This window comes from Phasianus colchicus, chromosome 12 (genome assembly GCF_987193195.1).
Source record: "Phasianus colchicus chromosome 12, bPhaCol1.hap1.1, whole genome shotgun sequence".
NCBI classification, from domain to species: Eukaryota; Metazoa; Chordata; class Aves; order Galliformes; family Phasianidae; genus Phasianus; species Phasianus colchicus.
In genome coordinates, this window is record NC_143447.1 from 6818659 (window position 1) to 6841922 (window position 23264).

General features: G+C 36.7%; 1 protein-coding gene across 3 annotated transcripts in view; it reads left to right on the forward strand.

Moving 5' to 3' along the window:
* THSD4 (thrombospondin type 1 domain containing 4) overlaps positions 1 to 23264 on the forward strand; it is a 268971-nt gene that overhangs the window by 155267 nt on the left and 90440 nt on the right. The window contains exon 1 of one of the 3 annotated variants that reach the window (XM_090148780.1): positions 1215 to 1753. The exons of the other annotated variants lie outside the window; for them this stretch is intronic. Coding sequence (XP_090004906.1) covers positions 1682 to 1753 — 72 coding nt within the window. The 5' untranslated portion in view covers positions 1215 to 1681. Of the gene's footprint in view, positions 1 to 1214; positions 1754 to 23264 lie in introns of those variants that run through there. 3 annotated transcript variants of the gene reach the window in all.

Consider the following 23264-nt stretch of genomic DNA (forward strand, 5'->3'; position numbering starts at 1 on the left):
AGTCTACTTAGACAGGAGAAAAGGTAACGTTAATAGACAGGATAGTGGCCTATAGAAGGAAAGGATTGAGAGGAGATGGAAAGGCAGTGATAGTCATGTCTAGTCAATACAGAGCTTACATTTACAAAATAGGTCTAATACTTAGAAACATTGTGGTTCTCAGTTTCACCAAAATTTTCACTTGTCACCTCCTAAAATCTTGAGACATTTAAAGTATCTGTATTCTGAGTTTGTGTGGCTTACTCTCTGACATATGAGACCAGGTTATTCATAGGTCATATTTTTGAGATTTCCCCTGCAGCCATAAGGAAAAGAAATATGGTATTTACATGAAAGGTGAGAATCTAACGTGACGTCTTGACTCATGGAGCTGGAACTTTAAGAAAACCGTAATGTCTCACATTCCCAGGATAAAAAAATTGGCAACAGTAAAGTTGGATGAAATTAAAAAGTAAAATAGGAAGGGGGCTACAAGACTGGAGGGTCCCACTTATGCTGTTAAAACAGTTGTTCCCTCCTGTTGTTGGCTGTCTTTACTTCAACCGTTAGGGTTCAAAATTTCTTTACTCTCATGTATTTTTAAATTGCTTAGTTTAACAGAACAAAATGTCTGTTGCATCGAGATTACAATCAGACATATTTAGCTGAAGGGAATCCCTCCAACTTATATAGTTCTGTTTGCAATTTCACTCATTTCCGAGACAAACATTCACTGGTCTGCTTCAGCGATTTGAGAATTCAGCTTCATATCATGCTTTAAATACTGTTTTATTCTTTGCTTAAAAATAGGGCTCGCTCATCTTGTACTATCAAATAGTCTGTTTTCAAAGGCTTGCACTTCTGTTTACATAGTCAAAGCAGTTTATTATTCAATTAGGGACTGATATAAATCAAAATTTCTTTTATTCAACTGTGACATGAAAAAGAAAGATTGCCTCAGTATTCTACTTCAAAATTATTCTGTAGGATAGGGACTCATTTCAGGAAGCTGTAATTCCTGAGAGCAGTTGGACATTTGTTCCCTATGGGCCAACTGCAAGGGCCAAGGATTCTGAGTGAGCCTCTGACAGGGGTGGACCAGTTGAGTTGCAGGACTGTGGTGGTGTAGGACTGACTGTAAAACCAGAGGCTACTTCCTGATTAGGTTTTAACTGATGGTTTATTTATTACCAACTTCTTCAATAAAAGAAGGTGCTGTACCTTTAAGTAGCACATGCTGTCTAACCATCAACAGGCATCTTTTGCAAGCTGCTTTAGCCTGTTTCTCCAATCATGCCTGCCTAAGTCAATAACGCATTGCCAAACCTCCTCATGCATTAAAGGTTACCTTTTAGCTTATTCCATGAATCAGAGCAGATGCATAACTTGGCAGTGACCACTTCTGTCCCTCCCCTTCTTTGCCTTATGCTAACTGCAGCCCCCCAGCTCATTGCTGGCTGAGCCCCCTCCCCCAGCAGGGAGAAGTCATTACATGAAGAGATCAACTTACCAGTTGTCTTCAGAGCAGTGGCTGAGAGCACAGCTCCTGGTCGTACAGTGAGTGCAAGAGAAAGGGGGAGAGGGAAAGGAATCGGACCTAGAAGAACTAAAGGCTGTGTTACCGAGACACAAGTGCATCTGCTAGCTGTTAGTACTTGGCAGAGGGTTTTCTCCTCCAGGGTAGCTCTAACTTTGGGTAATAATGTTTGTCAGCTACCTGATACTAACGTTGCTCTACTTTCAAACAGCAGTGTTAGCAAGACCTGGGGGAGAGGTAAGCAAAGTATGAAAAAAAATGTTGTCTTGTCAGTTTTATTCCTGTCTTTTAAGATGGGTTGTGAATTATTTTTATGTTTGTAGAGTTTTTAGAATTGCATTATTTGCTTGATGAGTAAAAAGGCATAGCTTTTGATTATTTGTTGTGGTGGGTTTGTTTGTTTGTTTTAAAGCCTGAGGGAGACTATCTTGGAAATCAGCTTCTTTCCACTTGATAAATGTTTTGTGTGAGATGACTGTACTATGTGAATTTTTCTTTACTAACAGAGAAATAGGACACTCTTTGTAGCAGTAGATGGTAGTGTTAAATTCACATCCCCCTCTTCTCCTTCCCCCTCCCCCAGAAAAAAAAAAAAAGTGTGATTGAAGAAGTTTTTACTTAGGATGTATCATGGGGATGTCAGTATGTAAAAATGCAGATTCCATTATTTAATAACACTCCTTTGTGGAAATATATGTAATACTCAGTATGTGTATTGTTTTAGCAGGGCATGAAGAACTCTGTTTTTGTTTTAAAGAATGCTGTACCGTTAAAGACAGACTATATCCGTTCTTAATAAGAGAAATCTTAAGTAATGAAATAGAGCAGCCCTTCCTAGAGTCTAAAAGGTTGCTATTTGATTTAAAAGAACAGTTTTCCAGATTTCTGTTCTGATCAGAGCAGGCTTTCTTTTTCTCAAGTTGTTCTTTCATACCAAAACAGAAAATTTCAGCTAGCTGTTTGTCATTTAGGAAGTAATTTATCAAATGTAGAATATTTCTTATCCAATAGTTGTATCTAGTGATGTCAGTGGCAGAAAATACTTCTGGTACTTTTTACATTTGTTCTCCCTCTTTTAACTGAAGAATTACGTACATTTATGAATTTTGAAGGAATTTGATAGCTCTGCTTCCATAATGTATCTTCTTTAAGTATATAAACAACGTAACAAAGAAGTGAAGTGCCAAATAAATCTGAAAACAGTGATTCTGCTTTAGAGTTTTCTATTTTTTTTTAGTGCTGTCCTACATTTACAGTAGCCTAATAAAGATCAGAGCAATTACTTTTCCTGTTAAAAGAAAGTGAAGTTGAACTGGAAAAACCATCTTGTCCAACACTGTGTGGTTGACACTCTGTCTAGCTCATATGCCTAGACATGAACTGTATTTTACCTTCAGGGTTTTTTAAAATGTGGAGTTGTAATGGTTGTGATTCAAGAATTCTTTAAAAATCTTTAAAAAGATACCTTGCACTGTCTTTGATCTAATTAAAATTAAAAGAAAACGGGGAAATGTTTTCAACAGAATCTGAGGAACTTCATATGTGTTGATGATCAGAGTGACTGAAGGCTGCTCACTGCCTTCTCATTGTCACTGAATTGGTAACTTCTTGGTTGATGCTGAGCACTGAAAATGATGGCATGGTCCTGGTCACCTTGTCTAGGCTGGGGGACCTTAAATTTTGTGGTTGCTCATATGGAAAATGTTTGTCATCACTACTTGTACATGTGGTCTTCAGAGATCCATATAAAGAAAAAGTCTAGAGCAGCAGCAGTGTTGCCTGCCAATTATCCTCGTTAGTACGTAAAATAAAAGCAATGCTGTTTCTTACCTGGAAATGAATTTCTACAGTAAAAGTGCAATGTGGAACGTTTTAGCACCATTCCATATGCCAAGTAGCTTGAACTGTACTGTTCTTGTTAGAATTTCAGCTAATACAGTAGACAGAATATGAAAAATGGCATATTACTCCATCTTAGAATTTACTAAAAGTGGTGATAAATTTTATTGTGTTTTGTTAATGTGGATAATTTTGATAATTATGCAATAAAAACATACTGTCTCCTTTTAATACAGTAATTCTTTGTCCTGTTTTGTAAGAAACCACCTGATAATCTTGTGCATTTCCCTCCTTCAGCTACAGAATCTTGGCAACATAAATATTATTTCTCTAGAAAATTATTCAATTAGGATTTCTCCCATCCTGGAGAGACTATGATTTGAAGACAGGGAAAGTAAGCAAGAAGCCATTTTTAAAAGGAATATATATTACAGTCTTGTGCTTCTTCAAAGTATTCTATTTTCTTTTCTGAATATTTTTATTTATAGATTTTTATGTTTGAAGTTCTCATAAAATTGTTAGTTTATGATGGAATATAAAGTTGATGAGAAGTTGCATTTTTTGCTTTGCTTTTCTCTTGTTCTCCCTGTATTGTGATGCTGCAGAACTTTGTTCTGGAAACAAAAAATTACGAAAATGACACTTAAGAATCATTGCAGTTAACATTTAAGGAACAACTAGTACTGTTTCTAATATGTGTATGATTCTCTTTTCTTTTGATTTTGAGTTAAGGAATGGGTTAGTGTGAAGTCAGTGGAATTGCATTGCGTCACTTTTCCGTTTAGGAGGGAAATAGGGTTGTATAGCTTTACAACTTATCCATGTTTGCACTGGCCAAGAGCAAAATTATTCTGTACTGCTTAGGAAATGAGCATGACTTTCTTCATCCTTAGCTGGAAGCTCTAGCTGGCACCTCCGTCTGTGGTCAGCTTTCCTAAAGGATCAGAGTTCAATTTCTGTCTCTCTGGGATGTTCAGGAATAGTTATCCTCATCAACAGACTATCTTTTGGTACATCTGTTTTTACCAAGAAAGAGCTAAAAGTTAGTGGGTATCAGAAACCTACATGGTGAGGAATTGTAAAATAAAAAAAAATCTATCATGTAAGCATGCTATTTTGCAGAATGCATAAGGCCCAAACTCCTAATTGCAAGGCAATACCTTAATGAAGGTTTCCTCTTCTCCACTTCTTGTTTGGTGGTTTTGAATTATCTTTAGCATGAAAATTGTTGTTTAACTAAATGCACTGAACTTTATAGATCTTGTAGCATCTGGAGAGTTTTGCTGAGGAATAGCCTATCCAGTACATTCTGGATTTTTTAGCTTTAAGTTATCATTCTTCACTCATTCCCATGCAGACAGCCTTTTTGGTATTCTTTTCAAAACATACTTTTCAGTTATTTGTATTTTGAGAAGAGAATTTGCACTTCCTTGAGATTTCAGGTATTTCAGCTGAGTACTCCTCCCACTGTAACAGTTTCCTGAGGCTTGTACCTATTAGCCTTGAATTATTTCTGTTATTTCAATAGGTGTCAGTGAAGCTGTAAAAATCTACTGAATTACCCTTATCCAAAGTCAATTGTACACTGAGTTGTCACTGTATTCATGGCTAGTAGCATTTAAAAAGTTCAGCCTAGCTGAAAAATCATGGGGATTATAAAATTGATGCAAGAGGACTAGCCTCACACTTAAAGTCAACGTTGATTTTATTTTATTGCAGCATATAATCATAATCTGATCTTAAGAACACAATGTATGAACAGAGAGCTTTCAGCAGGTTTAAATGAGTAGTGAATTAATGTGTAAAATTTAAACTTTATGATTTTGAATTGAATAAAAACTTGAATAGCATTTGTTCAGTTAACAGGATGTTTTGCTACAGTTGATGTAGTAAATAAAGTTGTTGATAGAAGCAAAATTTTTGTTTGACTATATGAATAGTATGATTTTAAGGGTATATGAACACTGGATGCTTTCTTCACAAAACAGTTACTGTGATGGATAGAAGATACAAGACAAGGTCCCTACAGGTTATTTTAATATTTTTTTCTTATAAATGCAGTATTTTATTTAATCACAGATACGAAATACTTCCCTTTGGAATTTGGACAAAGAGTGAAAACATCAAGTTCCACCTGGTAAAATGCATAAGGGAGTCTGAGTAAATTGAGTCTGAATTTTCATATGCTTTCAAATCTGCTGGTTTTGATTAGCAGCTTAGGGGTTGATACTTGAAACAGTGTTGTTTTACACTGTGTCCCAAGCTGCATGACTAGGAATAAATACACAGAAATGCAGAGAACCCTGTTTTCATGAGCTGACATTCATTTCTACTTTGATGTGGCTGTCTTCTCTGCAGTATGTAATTTGTCCATAACCAGAGGACCAAAGTGAACTTGTCAACATTTTAAAGGGGCCATCAGTTCTGAACAAGTTCAGGTAGTACAGTCCCATTGCAGAAACACAACCCATTATAAGAAACTTCAGGACACGGGTAGGTAGTCCAACACAATTTTAACTGAAAAGTTGGTGATGAGATGAGTGACAAACTTCAGAAGATTCAGTTCAGGCATTAATCCAAACTATATCAAGTAGATAAAGTTTCTTTTTTGGCCAAAAGAGGGTATGCTGATGAGTTGCGTCAAAAAGAGTGGTTTTTCACTACCTTTGAAGTTGAAGTGATTTAATTATTGCCTAAAAATAAGTTGATTGTTTTGTTTTAAGGAGAGACTAAAGACAATTCGGATTAAACCTGAACCATTTCTTTTCTTCTTAATTATTTTCTTTTCTACTGTCTTAAAACTGTATGATCCTCATTATTAGCTTGAAATTGTCATTTTTCTTTTAAAACTCTATATTTCTGTGCATATATATGTGCATAAAATTCCTTGCTGTACTGGGCTATGGAAGAAAAATCTTCAGAGAGTACTGAAAATACATCTTCAGGGTATGTGGAATTGTGTCTAGACTTCTTTCCTTACTGACGAATCTGTTTCTGAGGTGGCCAGGGAGTGCAGCTCATCTCAGTTTTCTTTTCATGTCGTAGATATGTTTGTCAAATCAATCTTTCCAACTCTGTAACGTTTTTGCATTGCAGCAGTGCCTCAGAGAAGCTCAGTGTGGCCTGGGAATGAACTAGTTAACCTGTGCATCGCTAGGCTGCAGTCACTGATACAGCCTCACTAGGTATAGGCACAGAACACATTATATGACCCAATAAAACAAGCTTTTCCATCTCTGACTTTCATTGGGCCAGAACATAAGAAAGCAAACATAATTTCTCCCACTCTCGTGCTGACAAAAGCCATTTCTCATCATGGTACCTGAATATTCCAATCTGCAAGCCAAAATTAATAAGGCTTCCTCTGATTCTCCAGAGAAATTGATATGTCACTTCGACTATATTTTCTCATAAAACTTCACTCGCAACATTTCTGTTTCAAAGGCTGGGAATGTTTGAGAGCTTTTGTGAGCTGGTAACTGAGGAGGGATTGAACCATTTGGATGGTTATTTGAATCTACTTTAAAATTACACTATTCTGAGTTAGAAAAAACAGATGGTAATTTACATATGGCAGTAATTGCTGACATCACCACTTAAGCATCTGAAAGTGAGATGTTTTGTAGGTGAAAAATAATCCTGTCAAGTAAATATCCACAGACATAGCCAAATTGTAAGAGTATGCTCTGAGTATAGCTGTTGCTCTAAGTACTACAAAACAAGTTTAATTGGCCTCTGGCATATGTGCTTCAGTTATCCTAGCTTTATATTTCAATCTTAACTGCAGTAGTTATAAGACAACCCTATTTTGCTTTAAAAACTTGGATATAAGCTTGCTGTATTGGGATGTTCACTTAAAAGTTAATTACGCTGTAGCAACAATGTCTCTAAGTATACCCTTTCATTCTTTGAGATTAGGTAGGTTTTCTTTCCAAGATTCCTGTTGGGCTTTTACTTTTTCCTATACTGCATATCCTCACCTACTCCTGTGGGAAAGACAGGACTGAAATAGTAACAGCTGTATGTGCTGGTAAAGGTCTGTATGGAGACTGACTTAATAACTCAGATCGTGGGCCTAGATCCAAAACTTTTTGTCTTTGGGCTCTGGTTCAGGCTATACTGGGTTTCTTGTTCCATGCTGTAAACATCTAGAAGACTGATAGAGGGTTACAGTAATTCCCACAGTAATTACTGCATCGTGCTCAGTCTTACCATAGCTGAGCTAAATCCGTTAAGTCATTACCAAATAAATGGTTATGTGTGATGGATGAGCTAATTTGTTTCTTACACAAGGTTTGCGGACTATTTTCTGGCCTCCAATGGATTTTGAGGGCAGATAGTTTATGTTAAGATATATCAAAAGGTATTAAAAAAAAAAAAAAAAAAGTCTGGTGAAGTAAATCTTTAATTTTAGATCATAGCAGTCATTGTATGAATTGTTCTTTCTTATTTAAAAAAAAAAAAATCTTCCTTGGTTTTCCTATTTCTTCATGGTAATGTTATAAGGATCTAAATATTTTAAATGCTCTGATGTATAATAGGGCACAAGAATGTGTTCCAAGACTCATAAAAATTTTAATTAAAAGAGTGGAAGGTCTTGTAAACTCCTAGTGGTTCCCTTTAAGTAATATCACTACTTAAAGCGCTTTTTTTTCCCCCAGCCTCTTAAGATTATCTTTCAATTTGTGTACACAATGTTTTATGTTTGACATGTGGCTGATGTACAGATTTTAAGGAGATTTGTATATTAATAGATTTACCCAGCCTCTTATGGCCAGGCCCCTTCTGGAAACAATACCTGGCACACAAAAGAGGCTGTGCTAAGTAACTAAACAAATGCCCCTGTGTTAATATCAAGACTGTAATTTTGCTACAAGCTTTCCTGCAAGTATGCTGCTGTAGATGGATTACTAGCAGTGCTGGCTGAGCAGTGCTCACTGGGCAGTGCTTGGAGCCTGTAGACAAGGGTTGGATGGAATTATGCAATGATCAGGAACCTAAAGCTGATTTTCACTTTTTAAATGAAAGGCACAGGACAGAAGGGGGCTGGCATATCTGACATATATCCCTATCCCAACTGGATCTGTAGCTTGCTTGATTGTTCCTTGCATATCATTTACTATTCACTGGTGCCAAAAGCACAGCAGCATGGATCAATCGTCATCCACTCGTGTGTTTAAGGACCCAAAGGCACCACCAACACAGCAATTATATCACTGACAGCAGCTACATTGCTGCTGTTTAAAGACCTTTGCTAAATGAGATACATGAAAGTGGAGCGTGAGAGATTATTAAATTAAAGGTTTGCCTGTGTGATTGCCTGAAGCTGTCAATCTGTTTCTTCGTGGTTTACAAGTATTATTTTCCCAGTGTGTGGGTTGTGAGGAAGGTTTTATCAGGAGACAGAATTTTTTTGACAAATTTCCACTCCCACTTATTTGGCAGATACAGAGAAGTGAGGTGAATTTGGAGTCAGTAAATTAATCCTTCAACCCTTAACTGCTTTTTGACTACAGCATAATGTTTGCTTTCTTTTTTTGTGCAGTTTCTTCCCAAGATGTTGGTTTGGGGTGGGGAAGATGAAAGCTATAACATTTTCAACTTAGAGAGAAAATCCTTTTGTTATTAAAATGTGTCAGTTTAAAATCCACTTTTTTCCACAGAAAATGTAAAGGATATTTATAACGTTTCTGAAAAGATTTTGACTGATTTGTAATTTACTGCAAGTAAAGGATGATATAGCAGTAGAAAGTTTGGTATTTTAATACAAGATTGCTTCCTTGCTCCTTGGAAGCTGAAATTATAGAAGCAATGGTAAAAACATGTGGAAATGCTGTGTTTTAATCCCAAACAGTTAATAGATTTACCAGAAGAATTTACCCCCTCTAAGGAAAGATCTCGTTTCCCTTTTGTAATTTAGGTTATATTTTTCTCATTATGCTTTGTGTGTACTCTCTGCCTCTGGAAAAAAAAAAAAAAAAGAAAAGAAAAGAAAAAGAAAAATAAAAAGAAAAAAGAAAAAAAGAAAGAGGAAATAGAATCAAATATTAGGGCTGTGACATTAGGTGTTCTACAGGTTGGCAGTTATGCTTATACTGTTCCAATGTAATGATTTCAGTGTAATTTTTAAAATGAGTTGCGATTAATTGCTGCAGAGGCAGCAAAAACGTTTCATAAGCATTCAGTGTGTGGAGGGAATATCAACATCTGTACATGAAGAGAGCGTTTGAAACACGTGCTGGACTCATGCTTGTAAGTACTTGAAAGCGGAGATTTATTTAGTGCTCAAATGAGCAGGTGATAGTGAAGTATTCTAGCCAGGGGCACCAACTGTTTTGATGTTAGCTATAAGCCAATATCCTTTAGAAAAGCACAAGGACACAGAATAACTATATAAATGACATTTCTTGCTTCCTCATTAAATGGAAAATTCTTTACTGAAATGCTAGAAATACATCTCTTGAACCAGTTTATTGAACTGAAGGCAATTTTAAAAATTTGCTTGTATGTTTGTGTACTGAGCACTTCAGGCAAGGATTTTTTTGGTTTTCCAGAGAAATGAAAGGGGCATTGTAGCCCCACACAGTTACGGATAGAGCACGCGTGCACTGATTATGGCAAAGGAAGTGACTATAACACCACTCACCATGTGGCTGCCCCTCATCCTTTTGAAATTTTCAGGTACTCAAGATATTATTTAGTATTTCAAGTTTTAACTAATAAGTACAACCCTTTCAGCTGCCTGACAAACAGTACTCCAAATAAGTGTAACTTTGTGCCCATTGAGGTGCTTGGCTATTGGCACTATGATGACACTTGGAAGAACTACGCATTACCAAAGAAATCATTAGTTAAGAATGATCCACACATGATGCTGTCAGGCTGGTCTGGTACTGGAAATACGAAGCTACTTATGCATCCAGCTGCCGTAGTGTGGCTACTGGGGATTTTCTCTGGTAAGACCAAGTTAGCAGGGACAGTGTTGAGTCCAGTTGTTTTTTCCAATTAACCACCACTCCTAGTTCTCAAATGAGAGCCAGAAATACTGAGGCAGCTAATAATATGATTCTTTATTGGCAACGGTAGGAATCAGATTCTAACCACGCAGAAATGGTTAATAACTGTGTTTAGTTAGTGTTCAAATAAAGCTAGTTTGCACAAGGCAGTTTAATTAAAGAATCAGGAAACATATTTACAAGAGAAAGTACTGAAAAAGTAGGAAAAGTGTGATACTTTTTTCCTTTTTTGTCAGAAGTTAGTTTTGTGATGTGGAGAAGTCCATTAGTCCATGGAAATAATAGCAGTTGGTGTAACTCCAGCCATCTATGCAACCATTCATTTTAAGGATTGATTGAGAGCAGATGAGATCAAAAGTTAAATCTGCAGCTGTTTTGTGCTGCTAAATAAGCGGTACAGAGCTGATGAAGCAATGTTTTAGTGAAGGCAAAATGCTTCAGAACTCATAGTGTGAATTTCAGTGCTCACAGCACTATTGCAGTGTTCTTGCTTAAGTTTTAGGACTGATTTTTTCCTCTTAGAAACTGGGTGTATCTGTCAAGTAAGTTAAAATTAGTACAACTTTCACATTTTCCTTTAGGAAACACTAATATTTCTGCTTCAAGTTTGGAGGAAATTTCTACTCTATCACAAACAATTTGGCAAAAATTCAGAAAGTAAGATGTGGACAATGGTTGTTGCTTAGAACATTGTTTGAATTAAGAGGATTTGACCATGGATGTTTAAGAAAGTGAGGAAATGAACTGGAAACCACTCAGCCTTGTAGAACACAGCAAAGGATTCATTAGAGAGACATTGCTAGGAAGAAAAAGGGGAGCATCAGTGCCGTGAATGTCTGGGTGAAAACTTGGCACAATTGAAGATGGTGAAAGCCAAATTTTCACTGATTTAAAGCTGTCAAAAAAGGAATTTCATTCTAGGTAACTCAGATCTTAGAAAAGATTCTACCTGCCTAGATCAGATGCAAATCTTCCTATGCCCAGTGAACAAATACCTACAACAGCCAGGTTTTAAATGCATTGATTGAGAAGATCTAGAAATAAATGAGGACTATTTCTCATTCAAAACACTACTCATAATAATGTTTTGGTAATACAAGATTTTCATTTTACATCTAATTGTAAAACATTGCCAGAAGGTGGAGAACTGGCTACTGACTGTGTGTAATTGAAGGAGAGTCCAGTCATGAGCCTTGGGCCGGAGAATCACATAGGGCTCTGCCTGGATGATGACCTTTTGCCAAATGGCTGAAGAATCAAACTCCTGTTTCAGTCATGGAACCAGTCTCACAGAGTTAGGATGGAAGCTGCATGAGTATTTGATTAGTAATACTGCACTTGGGAAAAGTGCCATTTCAGCCTTATTGTTCCTCGTTTTCCAGATGTTAAATGTTGTTATATAATAGAATTGCTGAATGTGCTATCATTGGTGGTTAGTGTAAATTTTCAAGTCTTGTCCGTACTGTACGTGGTGAAGCCTTTGTGTATGGCTTCAAAGGACTTGTGAAGCTGGAGTTCCCAGAGCAAGACAAAGATCATAAGCAGTATTTGCCAGTTGGATGTTTAAGAAAAGTGAAAAAGATGTGTTTATGTGCTATCGCCTCATGGTATCACAGCAACTAAAACTAATACAGTGTTATTCCTGTTTTCCTTTTAGAGAATAGGAAGCTTTTTTTTTTTTTTTTTTTAATTAGTCTTAAGAACAAAAGATGTGTATGTTTAAAGGAGGAGATTGTGCCAGTGTTCTGAACCTCTCACTGTTAGGTAATCAGGGCAGTCAGAGTAACGAGTGAAGATGAACAATTTTAACTTTTCAGCACTGATTAAAAATGAAACACACCTTGGTGCCCTTCTACCAAAGCCATGCCCCATTCAGCAGAGTATTTGAACACGCTCATGTGTGAGAAGTTTCCCTGAAATCGCATCCATTGGTGTTTTTCTCAGGCAGGACCATAGTGAGCACTATTTGTTGGTCAGGATGATAGGAATTTCTACAGAAAGCAATGCAGCCTTGTTTCTAGCAGTGGGAAGACCACATTGTTATTGGTCAGGAAAAGTTAGGAATGAAATTGAATGTGTAGGACTTGCAAGCATGATAGTGAAGGATTCCTTCTATGTGTGTATTTCTTATGCAGTTTCTTGAGATGCTGCTGTTATAAATGGCATCTTCAGACATATAAAACGTACTGAAGATGATTTAGATCAAGAGTTCTTCCTGATGCAGAGATCAGGAAGTAGCACTTTTTTTTTTTGCAATCAAATAGCAGGGCTGAGGTGAAGATTTTGTTAAGATGAACTTTTGTAGGCAAGCAGGCTGATTGCACAGACAATTTCTTCAATGCAAAAAAATACCAGTGTTTTTTCTTTCTATAAAATTTGCTCAAAGCTTGAATCAAAATTTTGTTTTTTCATTTACTAATAGCGCGAATTTAATTGGAAATCCATAGGTATGTAAACAAAAATTAAATGTTTTGTGGTTTTTATACATGTGTTTTCTTTCTAGAATGTATTTATTACACAGATGCATCACTGCACTGCTAAGCTGTAAGAGGTCTCTCCTAGCAGTAAGCATTGTATTCTGTGAAGTAATGTACCCACAGTACATAATGCTGTCTTGTGCTTTTTCATACAATTGTTATGTCATACTTGGACACTTATTTCAAAACAGTTATTTCAAGTAAATGTAAGTAATTTGTTGATCCCAGTAGCATCAATCAGTGATGTTCTGTGAATGTTAAAGGGGAAGATAATATTGAGAAGATTAAAAGTTTCGTACATGGTTGGAATAGAATGTCTTCTGGTTAAATAACAGAAGCACTTCTAGAAGTATGATTCAGATGTAAACAGAAATCCTATAAAAAGTGGAATATTGATAATACCTATTACATTTGTCATATTTGGTAAAATGTGTAGTGTTTTAATTGAGGTTACTGATATGTTTCTACTTTTATCTACTTTTTTTTTTTTTAGCATAAAAGCAAATAAATCTTGAAAATGTAAATGAATGCAGTGGTATTTAGTTAGCTCTAGATATGTTTCTTAACTAACTTATGTAAGAAATTTCACTGGAGTGTTTTTGTTTGAATAACCATCAAACCCAGTGTCTTGAGTAACCATTGGTTACCTATGGGATGTTTGCTTATAGATACAGTATCCTTATTTATTTTTCCATTTTGTTTGCTTTTAATTTGGTGGTCTTCTGAGTTTAAAGGCATTTATGCCATGAAGAATTAATGTAACTTTATCTGAGATACAGTAATTCTAGAAAATGAGTATCAGCTATTTTTCTATTTAAAAATCTATCCACATGCTTACCAGTGCATTTAGATACATATAAATGCTAGCATTTAGTGTCTTCGTGGTATCTTTGCTCTTCATCAGAACATACCATGAAAAAAAGAAAGTAATGAATCAGACAAAAAGCTGTTTTCCACCTGATTTTGAGTTCTTACTGTTGAAGTATCCTTGATGTGCTGTTGGTATGTATTGTGTCTGTCACAACAGAGAGGAGTGTGCACTCCTGATTGTATTTTATACCATCATCTAAATAGAAAATGTAATGTGATGTTAGCTCTCCAGTGTACACAATGTTTTAATGGATTGCAGACTTAATACATATTTGTGTATCTGTAGGTTGTAGAGAACCTTAACTGCAGACTGTTTGTGATAGTCACATCAAGAACTGTTGAATCTTCGGATTGTGAACTGATTGCTTTAGATGTTCAGTAGGTTTTCTTCTTAATTTTAGTTTTTGTTTGGTTTTGCTTTTGTTATTCTTTTTTTTTTTTTTCTTGGTTTTATTTTTCTCTTTTACCTCTATCTCGTGGAATAGTTACTGCTCTTAAGAATTTGTTGTGTTTTTTTTTTTTTTCCCATGTAAAATATGAACTGTGGAAACCTTATAATTCATGGTCAGCAGTCAAATTAAACTGCATGTACTCAAAGCTCTAAAAAATGTAACTTTTTTTTCTGTTACTTATTACTTTAGGGTGTTTTTACTGTTCTGTCTAGACAAAAAGTAGAAGTACCAGTAGTCATGCAGGAATGCAGGATTGGAATTATCCTTGTGGGTAAACAACTTTCTGTTGTAGCTCACCTTACTTTATGATCTCTTCTAAAGCTGTCAAGTTCCATCACAGTTGCTTATCCTGCCCTCTGACCTTGAAAGAACTGAGATAAGTAGTTAAATTTAGGAGTATGCCTGATGTTTGGAAATAAAACTATGAAACTTGGATAACCTGAGTAGTTGACAAGTTCTAAGAAAACATCCAGGATCATGAAAAGCTGTCTAAGGGCTTTTGAGTTTTGCATTTAAAAATGGGAACAATTTTGGAAACAATGCTAAAATAGAAAGTAAGAGAAAAAGACAAGCCACTGATGTTTGTTGATTTGAAACGTCACCAGAATTGTATTGCAAGCTTTGCTTCTGTGTCAGTGTGTTAAGTTGTGATTACCTGCTCCAGTTTTGATATTAAAGGCTAACCTTGATTTTTAAGGGGTCTTTCTTGTTTGGATACTCTAATAGGTTAGGTAGACACTTCAAATTAAGCTGTTCTGAAATGATGAGATTCAGAACAGTTCATTTTTGTATGGATTCTCTAATAGAGGTAAGACTGATGCCTATCCTGTTGTCTTTTTCTGATAGTTCTAGTAGGATCATTTGATTTTACATAACAGTTTCTCAAAAACTGAGGTGCTTGGCTTACCTTTACATTTGAGACAATAAAATTCTCATTGTGTTTAAACTTTTCAGAACTTAAAGCTTTCTGTTGGCTGCTCCCTGTTGTACTGTATATTTCTTGTCTTGTACATGCCTGGAGTCAAGTAGTACAGCTCAGCCCACCACGATTTAACCTCTTCTAAAAAGAGAAGCAGATGATGGTGCAAAATTATAAGTTGTGATTCCTGTCTACTACTATACATTCAGTATTGAAGAACTTGTAGTATTCCAATAAGGAAAAATTAATTAGACGTCAAACCCCAAAAATATATTTAAGATTCACATGAAGCAAGCTGAATTTCTGACCTTTCCTGCTGTCAGGTTTCTCTGCAGATGTCTGTTTTCATTGTGGCTTGTACATTGCACATTCCATCCATGGCAAGAGATTTTTGTTGTTTGAGGAAGAGTCGGCTATCATGAAGGCTGTCCAATAACTGCTGAACAAAAAAAGCTTTATGTGCTAAAGTACCTTAGTGTCTCTCCATTACATCTGGTAGACTTTCTGACATGTTCCTCAAGTTTATTAACCAGCCTTGCTACCAACATCATGCCATCTCAATTTCAATAGCTTTCTAATACTGAAATAATTTTTGTAAGATAAGAAACCACATGTGTATCTTTCAGAGGGCTGTTATTCTTTGTGAACAGTAAAGATATAGAACGCAATGTAGGGTTTCAGTATTCTCAAAGCTGAGAAGTTTCAGGAGGAGTGAAACATTGATACTTGTCTTTTCCTAGTCAGTGTGTATTTTTCATTGGTAATTGCTTCTTCACAAATGTAACTACAATCCTAAGATAGCTTTATCTGGCTGGCCGTACTTTTTTCTCATCTGCTTGGTAGGAAAAGCATTGAATTATTTCATTTGCTACGTACTGGAAAACCTGCAGTGATAGTGGTATGTAGTGGCATCCTGAAAACTGTTTCAGTTTTCAAGTCATGCTTGCCACTCACCTCTGTAAGTTTCTCTTAGTCTTGCCAAACTTACCTTCATCTGGGAATCTGGACATAAAATGGAGTCCCAAGCCAAAAGGCAGCATCAAAGTGTCCACAAGGGGTCTTAAAAATTGCTGGTGTCACTAATCCCTTGTTAGATATAATGAGGCCTTAAAATTTCTTTTTGAATTGCCTTCATTAATCTGAGTCCTGTGTAACTTGGAGAGGCAGATTTTAAATGTCTTTGTTAACATAGCAGGAGAGGTTATTAGAGGTTAATCCCTGAAGCATGACATTTTTTATGCAGCTATAAATTTATTTGTGTACGTTAAAACTACAAATGGTTTAAAGTTCAGCCCTTGCAGTCTGTCTGGAGCTTAACTCAATGCACAATCATGGCAGCTCTCCAGATAGCAATTGTGCCAGGCTACAGAGCTGGTTTCTCTGTAGTGGTGGAGCTGAAACCATCTGACTCCACATACTTGCAGCCCATTTACTGTTCAGTTGGCAGCAAATGCAGTCAAACTTCAGTTGTAAGAAAATGCTTTATTACTTCCAAGTTTCCCTTTCACTGAAGAGCACTTATAAGGCCATAAAACTGTCTTTTGGAGATCAATCATGGCAACCTGGTAGAATAGCATCTTTTTTATCTTAAGTGATATTTCCACTATGCAGGATGAAGTAGTAATACTTGTTCTCTGACTTGTTTCCCGTTGCTGTAAGCTTTGTCCCTTCCAGTACATACTGATCTGTGTCAACAAAATGTAGAGTTGCAGAGTTTCTCTACTGCTTTTAAAACAGGTGGAAACGTCGCTGGTGGGAATGCCTGCTTGCAGCACAGCTCAGCTCTGTCACCAAACAGAAAAGGAGAAAAGTACCACAAATGTTTAAATCCACTCTGTAAAGTGGCTTAAGATGACACCTTCTTGCCATATTAATCTCCCAGAGAAAATGTACCCTCACTACTTTTGTGTACAATCAGTGTGTATGGTAGTCCATTTGCAGGACTATGTGACTTCACTAAGTCTCTGATTTTGGCTGCTTTCACTGAACGTTTTAGGCAAGTATAGCAGTGGCATCATAGCCTTCTATCACTTGTAGCTCTGTGCCAGATGCAAAGTCTATATGTCTGTAAGCTTCTTTTAGAAGCTTGAGGGAAAGAATCCTTTCTGTTCCTATTGAAAACATTAAGGGTATTGTATGGGAACTATTGAATCATGGCCTGAACGTCTGATTGATCACCTGAGGCGAGCAATGAGTCAGCCATGGGAGCACGGGTGAAGGCAATTCACCTGTGCTGCTGGAAGGGGTGGAGCCTGGCTGCACCTCTCCTAGACCTATTGAAGAGCTGACTACCAGTGGGGAAGGATCTCTGCTGGAGTTTCACAAGCGAGCCCAGGATACAGGTAAGTATCCTATCTTTTCTGCTTTAGTGTAATAACTTCGTAGCCAAGCTCTCTGGTGTATTGTAACATCTGTATATTCATTGATTGCACAGGTACAAATCAGAGAGACTTATTTTTACTGAAGACTGATGTTTGTGTGAGAAAGATAAGAATCTATACATGTATTAGAGATCTAAACTTTTCTTTAAATACAATTTTGCATCCTTTTACAAAAATTAGCATCATTTTTCCCCTCCCTTAAGCGTAATTTATTTGGATTTTGATACAGGAATTCAATTTGGATGGGAAAGCTGGAGTTTTATCCTTCCTGTGATTCTTAAAGGAGTTGCAGTTGGACTATTGAGGGAAATGAAAGAGACCGGGTGGCAACCCTGTGTCTCCAGTCTTTGGTTGAGGAGAGCACTCACTCACTGATCACAGGACAGATTTTGGTTCAGGGAAGTCATCCATTCATGTAATTTTTGATATTTGGAATGCATGCTCGTGTCTGCTCCCCCTGCCAGCAGATCTTTCTCATCTTCTGCAAGTTTCTGTTTGGCCGAAGTCAATCAACAACTTCTGTCCTATTGGTTTATCTCCACCTGGGCACTAGAGCAGAGAAGCTTTGAGGAGAAGCAGTGCAGAGTGCACAGCTGGAAGAGCTCTTACAAATCCATTTATAAAGAGGATCCCTCCCTCTTGCTGGGGAAGAACAAAATAAATAAAAGGAATGTAGGAAAAAATAGTTCTTAAAACTTTTTGAGATATTTTTGTATAAATTCCTCAGATTTGAGCTTGAAATAGGGACTTTCAAACATCAAGTTAATTAATTTCTGTAGAGATTGTATGTATGAAGAGCGTTGTGGTTCTTATGAATCTAAAGAAAGATTCAGAGTGTAGTGCCAGTGCTTTGTCTGTCTGTTTCCCACAGGCTGGGTGCAGTATAGAAAATGCTGATAGGCAGAAAATCGGTAGGAAGAAATTTGTCTCCATTTCCTATTTCTTTGTAAATTGGTTCAGGCAAGTCATCCTTTGTAATTAATTTCTTTGTAAATTAATTTGCCTTGGTAAAGGCTGAATACTTAAATCTCCATTCAGGGAGGAAGGGAAAAGTCTGCACCTCTGTGATAATTTCAGGTAGCAGATCCAACTCTTTGTGTGCATGCTGGCAGAACAGAAAACTGGACTTTAAAATGTCAAAAGACAAAATTTGAAGTATTTTTTTTTATAATGGTATCTTATGTGGCTTTATCGAGGCTTTGTGCTCAAGGTTAGCAAAAAAAACAAAAAGTACAATTGTTTAGTTTGTCAAAAGTTGACTTTTATAAGGGTTGGAAACCTATTTGTGAACTTTATTCCAAGTTTAAAAGAAGCTGGAAAAAAAGTGGAGAGGGGAACGAAGCCATGCATAAGCAATTTAAAAGTGAAGCATACTACTAAAAATCAAGTTCTGTGAAACATTGAGGGTTGGCTGAAATTGCCCTAAACAAATTGATGTTACATTGTAAAATTTTTCATTCTGCTTCAGTTCAGTTTGATCCAGTTTTTCGTCTTAAACCAACGCTGTCCCCACATCTGTTTTCTCGCTGAATGTGAGATAATTCAGTTCCAATTCAGAAAAAAACAGTTTTACTGATTTCACAGGGGGTGCACTACATATCTGTGTGAGAGAATTGTAGGTAGCATGCAGGCATGTGCAAGCATGCTAAGATAACTTGAAGACCCAGATCTGGCATGTCAAAGCAGTGATGCTTTACCTATTAAAAAACAGTGTTTTGTTTTTTATGAAGCATTTTTCTGAACCTAAATCTTTCTATGCATGAGCTATTTAGCGTGGCTTTAGAGACACGCTGAAGAAACCAGTGTTTCACAGGTTATGACAGGACACAGAAGATGAGGTGCACATCTTTAAGCAGTGCTTCCTGTTTGTGAGATGCAAAGCTGTAAGCAGAGCTGTAATCATTGCCTGCCTTTTTTAAAGGAACTTTTGTTTTATGTTCCAGATATACGGGCCTTCTCTATTCCTTCTGTCACATGCATTTTTGATTGTTTGCTGTGGTTTTGATTTTCATTGTTGGAAACATGAGCTACTTACATGCAGCAGTGACTTTCACGCACATTCTCCATAACTTACAGAGTCATGTATGTTCTGAGCCAAACCCAGTAGTTCTTACCCAGGCAAAACTCCCACTGATTTCACTTTCACTGACTTCAGTGGGAGTTATGCCTAAGTAAAGACTAAAGGATTTGGATCACTAGACTTAGAATATAGGATTTTCTATATCCGTAGGCTGAATTGCACAGAGGACAGTCAGTGTTTGAAGGAAAAAGGAAATACTCTTCTTTCAACAATAATTTCAGCCTTGTTAGTACTGAAGTTAAAAGCATTCCTTTCGAGAAAGCCTGGCTTCTTAACTCCACCAGTGTCTGGGGCTGGGGGTGCTAAGAATTACTTCTGTAATTCTTTGTACCTTACTGCCAAGTTTAAGGAGATACTCCTTAATGAATTAGAGTAAGAATTGGCCTGATAAGTGTTTTTGTTGTGGTAACAGAATAGATGGTCTGTGAAATACAGCCGTGTACTTGCTTTCTCTTGCTCTGTGTTTAAAACAAAGACTTGTTGTGCACACATCCCACAAATATAAAAGTCTTGAACCCAGTCCAGGAAAATTATTATAATTTACCCAATACAATATGTACACAAGTCATCCATCTAAAAATAATTTACTGCTTATAACTTGTATTAAAAGCTTGTCCAGTAAAACGCAGAACAGTTTTCCTCATCACAGTGTGTACAAGCCAGTACTTAAGTAAGCATGTAGTTTTTATGCAGTACTGCAAAGCAAGCTTTAAATATTACTGAATCACAATGCTGGTCTTTCACACCCACTTTTCCATGGTGCCTGTGTAGAAGCAAAAGGCAGGGTAGTGGGAAGGCAAGCGTGAAGTTCTTATATAGCAAAAATGTAGCAGCAGCATTTTCCTAGCCATTTGTATGGTAGAATCATTGAGTTCAATACTGAACAGGATGTGAGGCCTGGAGTTTGTCATGTGAAATCAGTTTTTGTGCTCACAAAGTCTGGGCACATTATAAATGTGGCCTGTTGAAAGGTTACTGCAGGCCAAGATGGTGGTCGGTAGGAATTGCACAGGAGTGTTTGCTTTTGCAAGAGCTGCTTACCTCCTCTCTTTGGTGGTTAGATTAGGTACCGCAGTAGCTGTAATATGTGGTATTCTGCATGGCTTTGGAGAGCATAAAAGAATGTGGGAACAGAAGGAGGCAAAGCTGATGAGACCTCATGCTGAACCCTGGCATCCTGAAACCCTGCCTCTGGATATAAATCCCGTGGTGTATCCTGTGTCCAAAGCAAGGAGGAAGGGAAGTCTGCCAGGGAGGTCTGGAGGCATGTAGGACTGTAGGGAGGGAAGAGAAGGGCAGGATCTAAACCAGAATAGTTTATTCAGACCTACACATTTCATTGTCCTATTTAAACAGTGTACTTCAACCCAAACTCTTTGTTCCTGTTACACAGACTTTGAAAACTTTGTGTCAGAACTTCACAGTGCTGCTAATCTTGCTTTAGGGTAGGAATGTAATGTTTAGTCTCTTTCATAACTCTGTCACTAGTTTTCTAAAATTCTCTACAATGTGACTTTCTAAATAATGAGTTTGAATGTGTTTTGTGTCCAGAGTGATAGAAATTGTTCTCTTGAAAATTAATCTTCATGTATGGGTGAAGAGACCTATTTCCTGCTTTCTTTGAATTGTAATCTGTACATAAAGATTTTTTGAATAAATAAATAGTAAGGAACATCATATAGTGATGTTTTTACAGCTTCATATCAAGTGGTGGCTGCAATCTGGGATAAACTCTGAAGCATAAATGTATCATCTTATAACTGTTCTTACCGCAAGCACTGCTGTGCTCTGACGTTGTGAAATAACGGGAAAATTTGAAGAAATTCTGGAAGAGGTGTTCTTTATGTTATCTTGGTCTGATATATAACAAACAAGTTATGAATGTCTATGCAATTAAAAGCTAAGTTGCAAGTAAAATCTAGCATAAATGCTTCAATATATTTATCCGTGAAGTAGGAGGATATCAAACCAAGCACATCAGCCAGTCATTAGAAAGTCAAATATTCTTTTTACTTTTTTTAAGAGAACGTATTTTTGAGAATGGTCATTAACTGTTCAGGAAGAGAAGTTTTAATATTGCATAGTGCTTGGTGAGCCAAGAAAATGAGTAAGATTTGCAGTCATTTTCCAAATGGAGAGAACACGTCCTGGAATACTATCTGTTAATCCGCACCCTTGCAATTTAGGATTCTTATCTAGTCTTGATGGAATTTAGAGTTCTGAGATAACAAATATTGAGTTAAATAGAATTACAGTAGGTGATACTCTTTGTATTCAGGCATTCTGAGAAGTGAAGTTGTGATTCATGTGATGTCAAGACCAATATATAATCTGTAAAGCAAGAAATACTCTGTTCATCATCACTTTTGCTCTTTAGCTGGATAAATGCTTAAGCAGTAGTTAAAATAACGATGAAATAAGTGGCAGACACTTTCAAAGGCAGCGAAGCAGATCAGCTTCGTATCTCTTATGAGCTTTGTTCGTTATTGATTATTCTGTGTCATATTGGATAAGTTTTTATAATTATCCTACCGGTCATAGCTTATTTAAATACGTAAGCAGTGTTTTGGCAGTTAGAATATAGGAATTAATATGGCTTACCAGTGATTATTCAACAATAGTTCATCTGTTTCCCTGTATGGAACAGATAACATTTTATCTTCAGTATGTGGGATACTGTAAGATGACTTACAGACAAGTGCTGGTTTTTTTGTGTGTTTTTTTTTAGCAGTTGCCATCTATTCTGTGCTATACAGAGTGGTAACTTTGATTGTGTAATTATACATTGCCCATTGCTTTGGTAATTTACTTTATTTTTTTATTTTGTATGTATGTGTGCAATGATATTTAAGCTAGATGAGGTGGTGTGTGTGTGCTTCTCAGAGGAAGTTTCTCCTATGGTTTTTTTTTTTTTTTTTTTTACAGTTTTACATGTCAAAAATCTCGCTGCTCTTTATTCTTGAGGATCTTTGTCTCTACAGTTGGCCAGAGCAGGTTTATAACTTCAGGAAAATCATAATTAAATACTATGTGTAAGGAAAACAATTGAATGTTATTTTAAATTCAGAGGGATAAATTAGAATCTGATCTGTATGCAGAAACTAAATTCTATCTTCAATTGTATGTTCCATAAAAACTTGGGTTAGTAATTGTGCTCAAAATGGATTTTGATTCCATTTTTGATGGATAGCATCAAAGTGATTCCAGAGTTCTTGAGCTGCGGCCTTCTAAAGGGCAGAGCAAGCAGAACTGTGATGGAGAGGAAAAGAGTTGCCTGCAGTGTCTGGCTGGATGACAGAGAATTTGCGCTCTTTGTACTATGACAATCACTTATATTTACCCTGCACAGTTGGAATTGCTGTACCAGCCTGAATTTGAAGCGGTGTGCCTGCACAGGACCGGATCAATGTATCACAGACCAAAGACAGTAGGAAATCTTGGTCGGTGGTGCACACATCCCTTTGGCTGCTCCTGGGTAGTATCAAGGAAAAGTGATACTTTTTTCCCACAGATTGACTGACCGAGAAATCTATTTTTAATAAATGAAGTAGTACAATTACTGCTGAATTTAGTACATAGGGGAGTGTATTTTAAAGGTTAAGAACAACGCGTATTTCCTACTCTCCCTTCCTCCACCAAAAAAACCATAAAAGTTAAAAGTTGATAAAGTTAAGAGAAAAGATTGGAGAAAAGCATGCAGTAGTGAGAATGGAA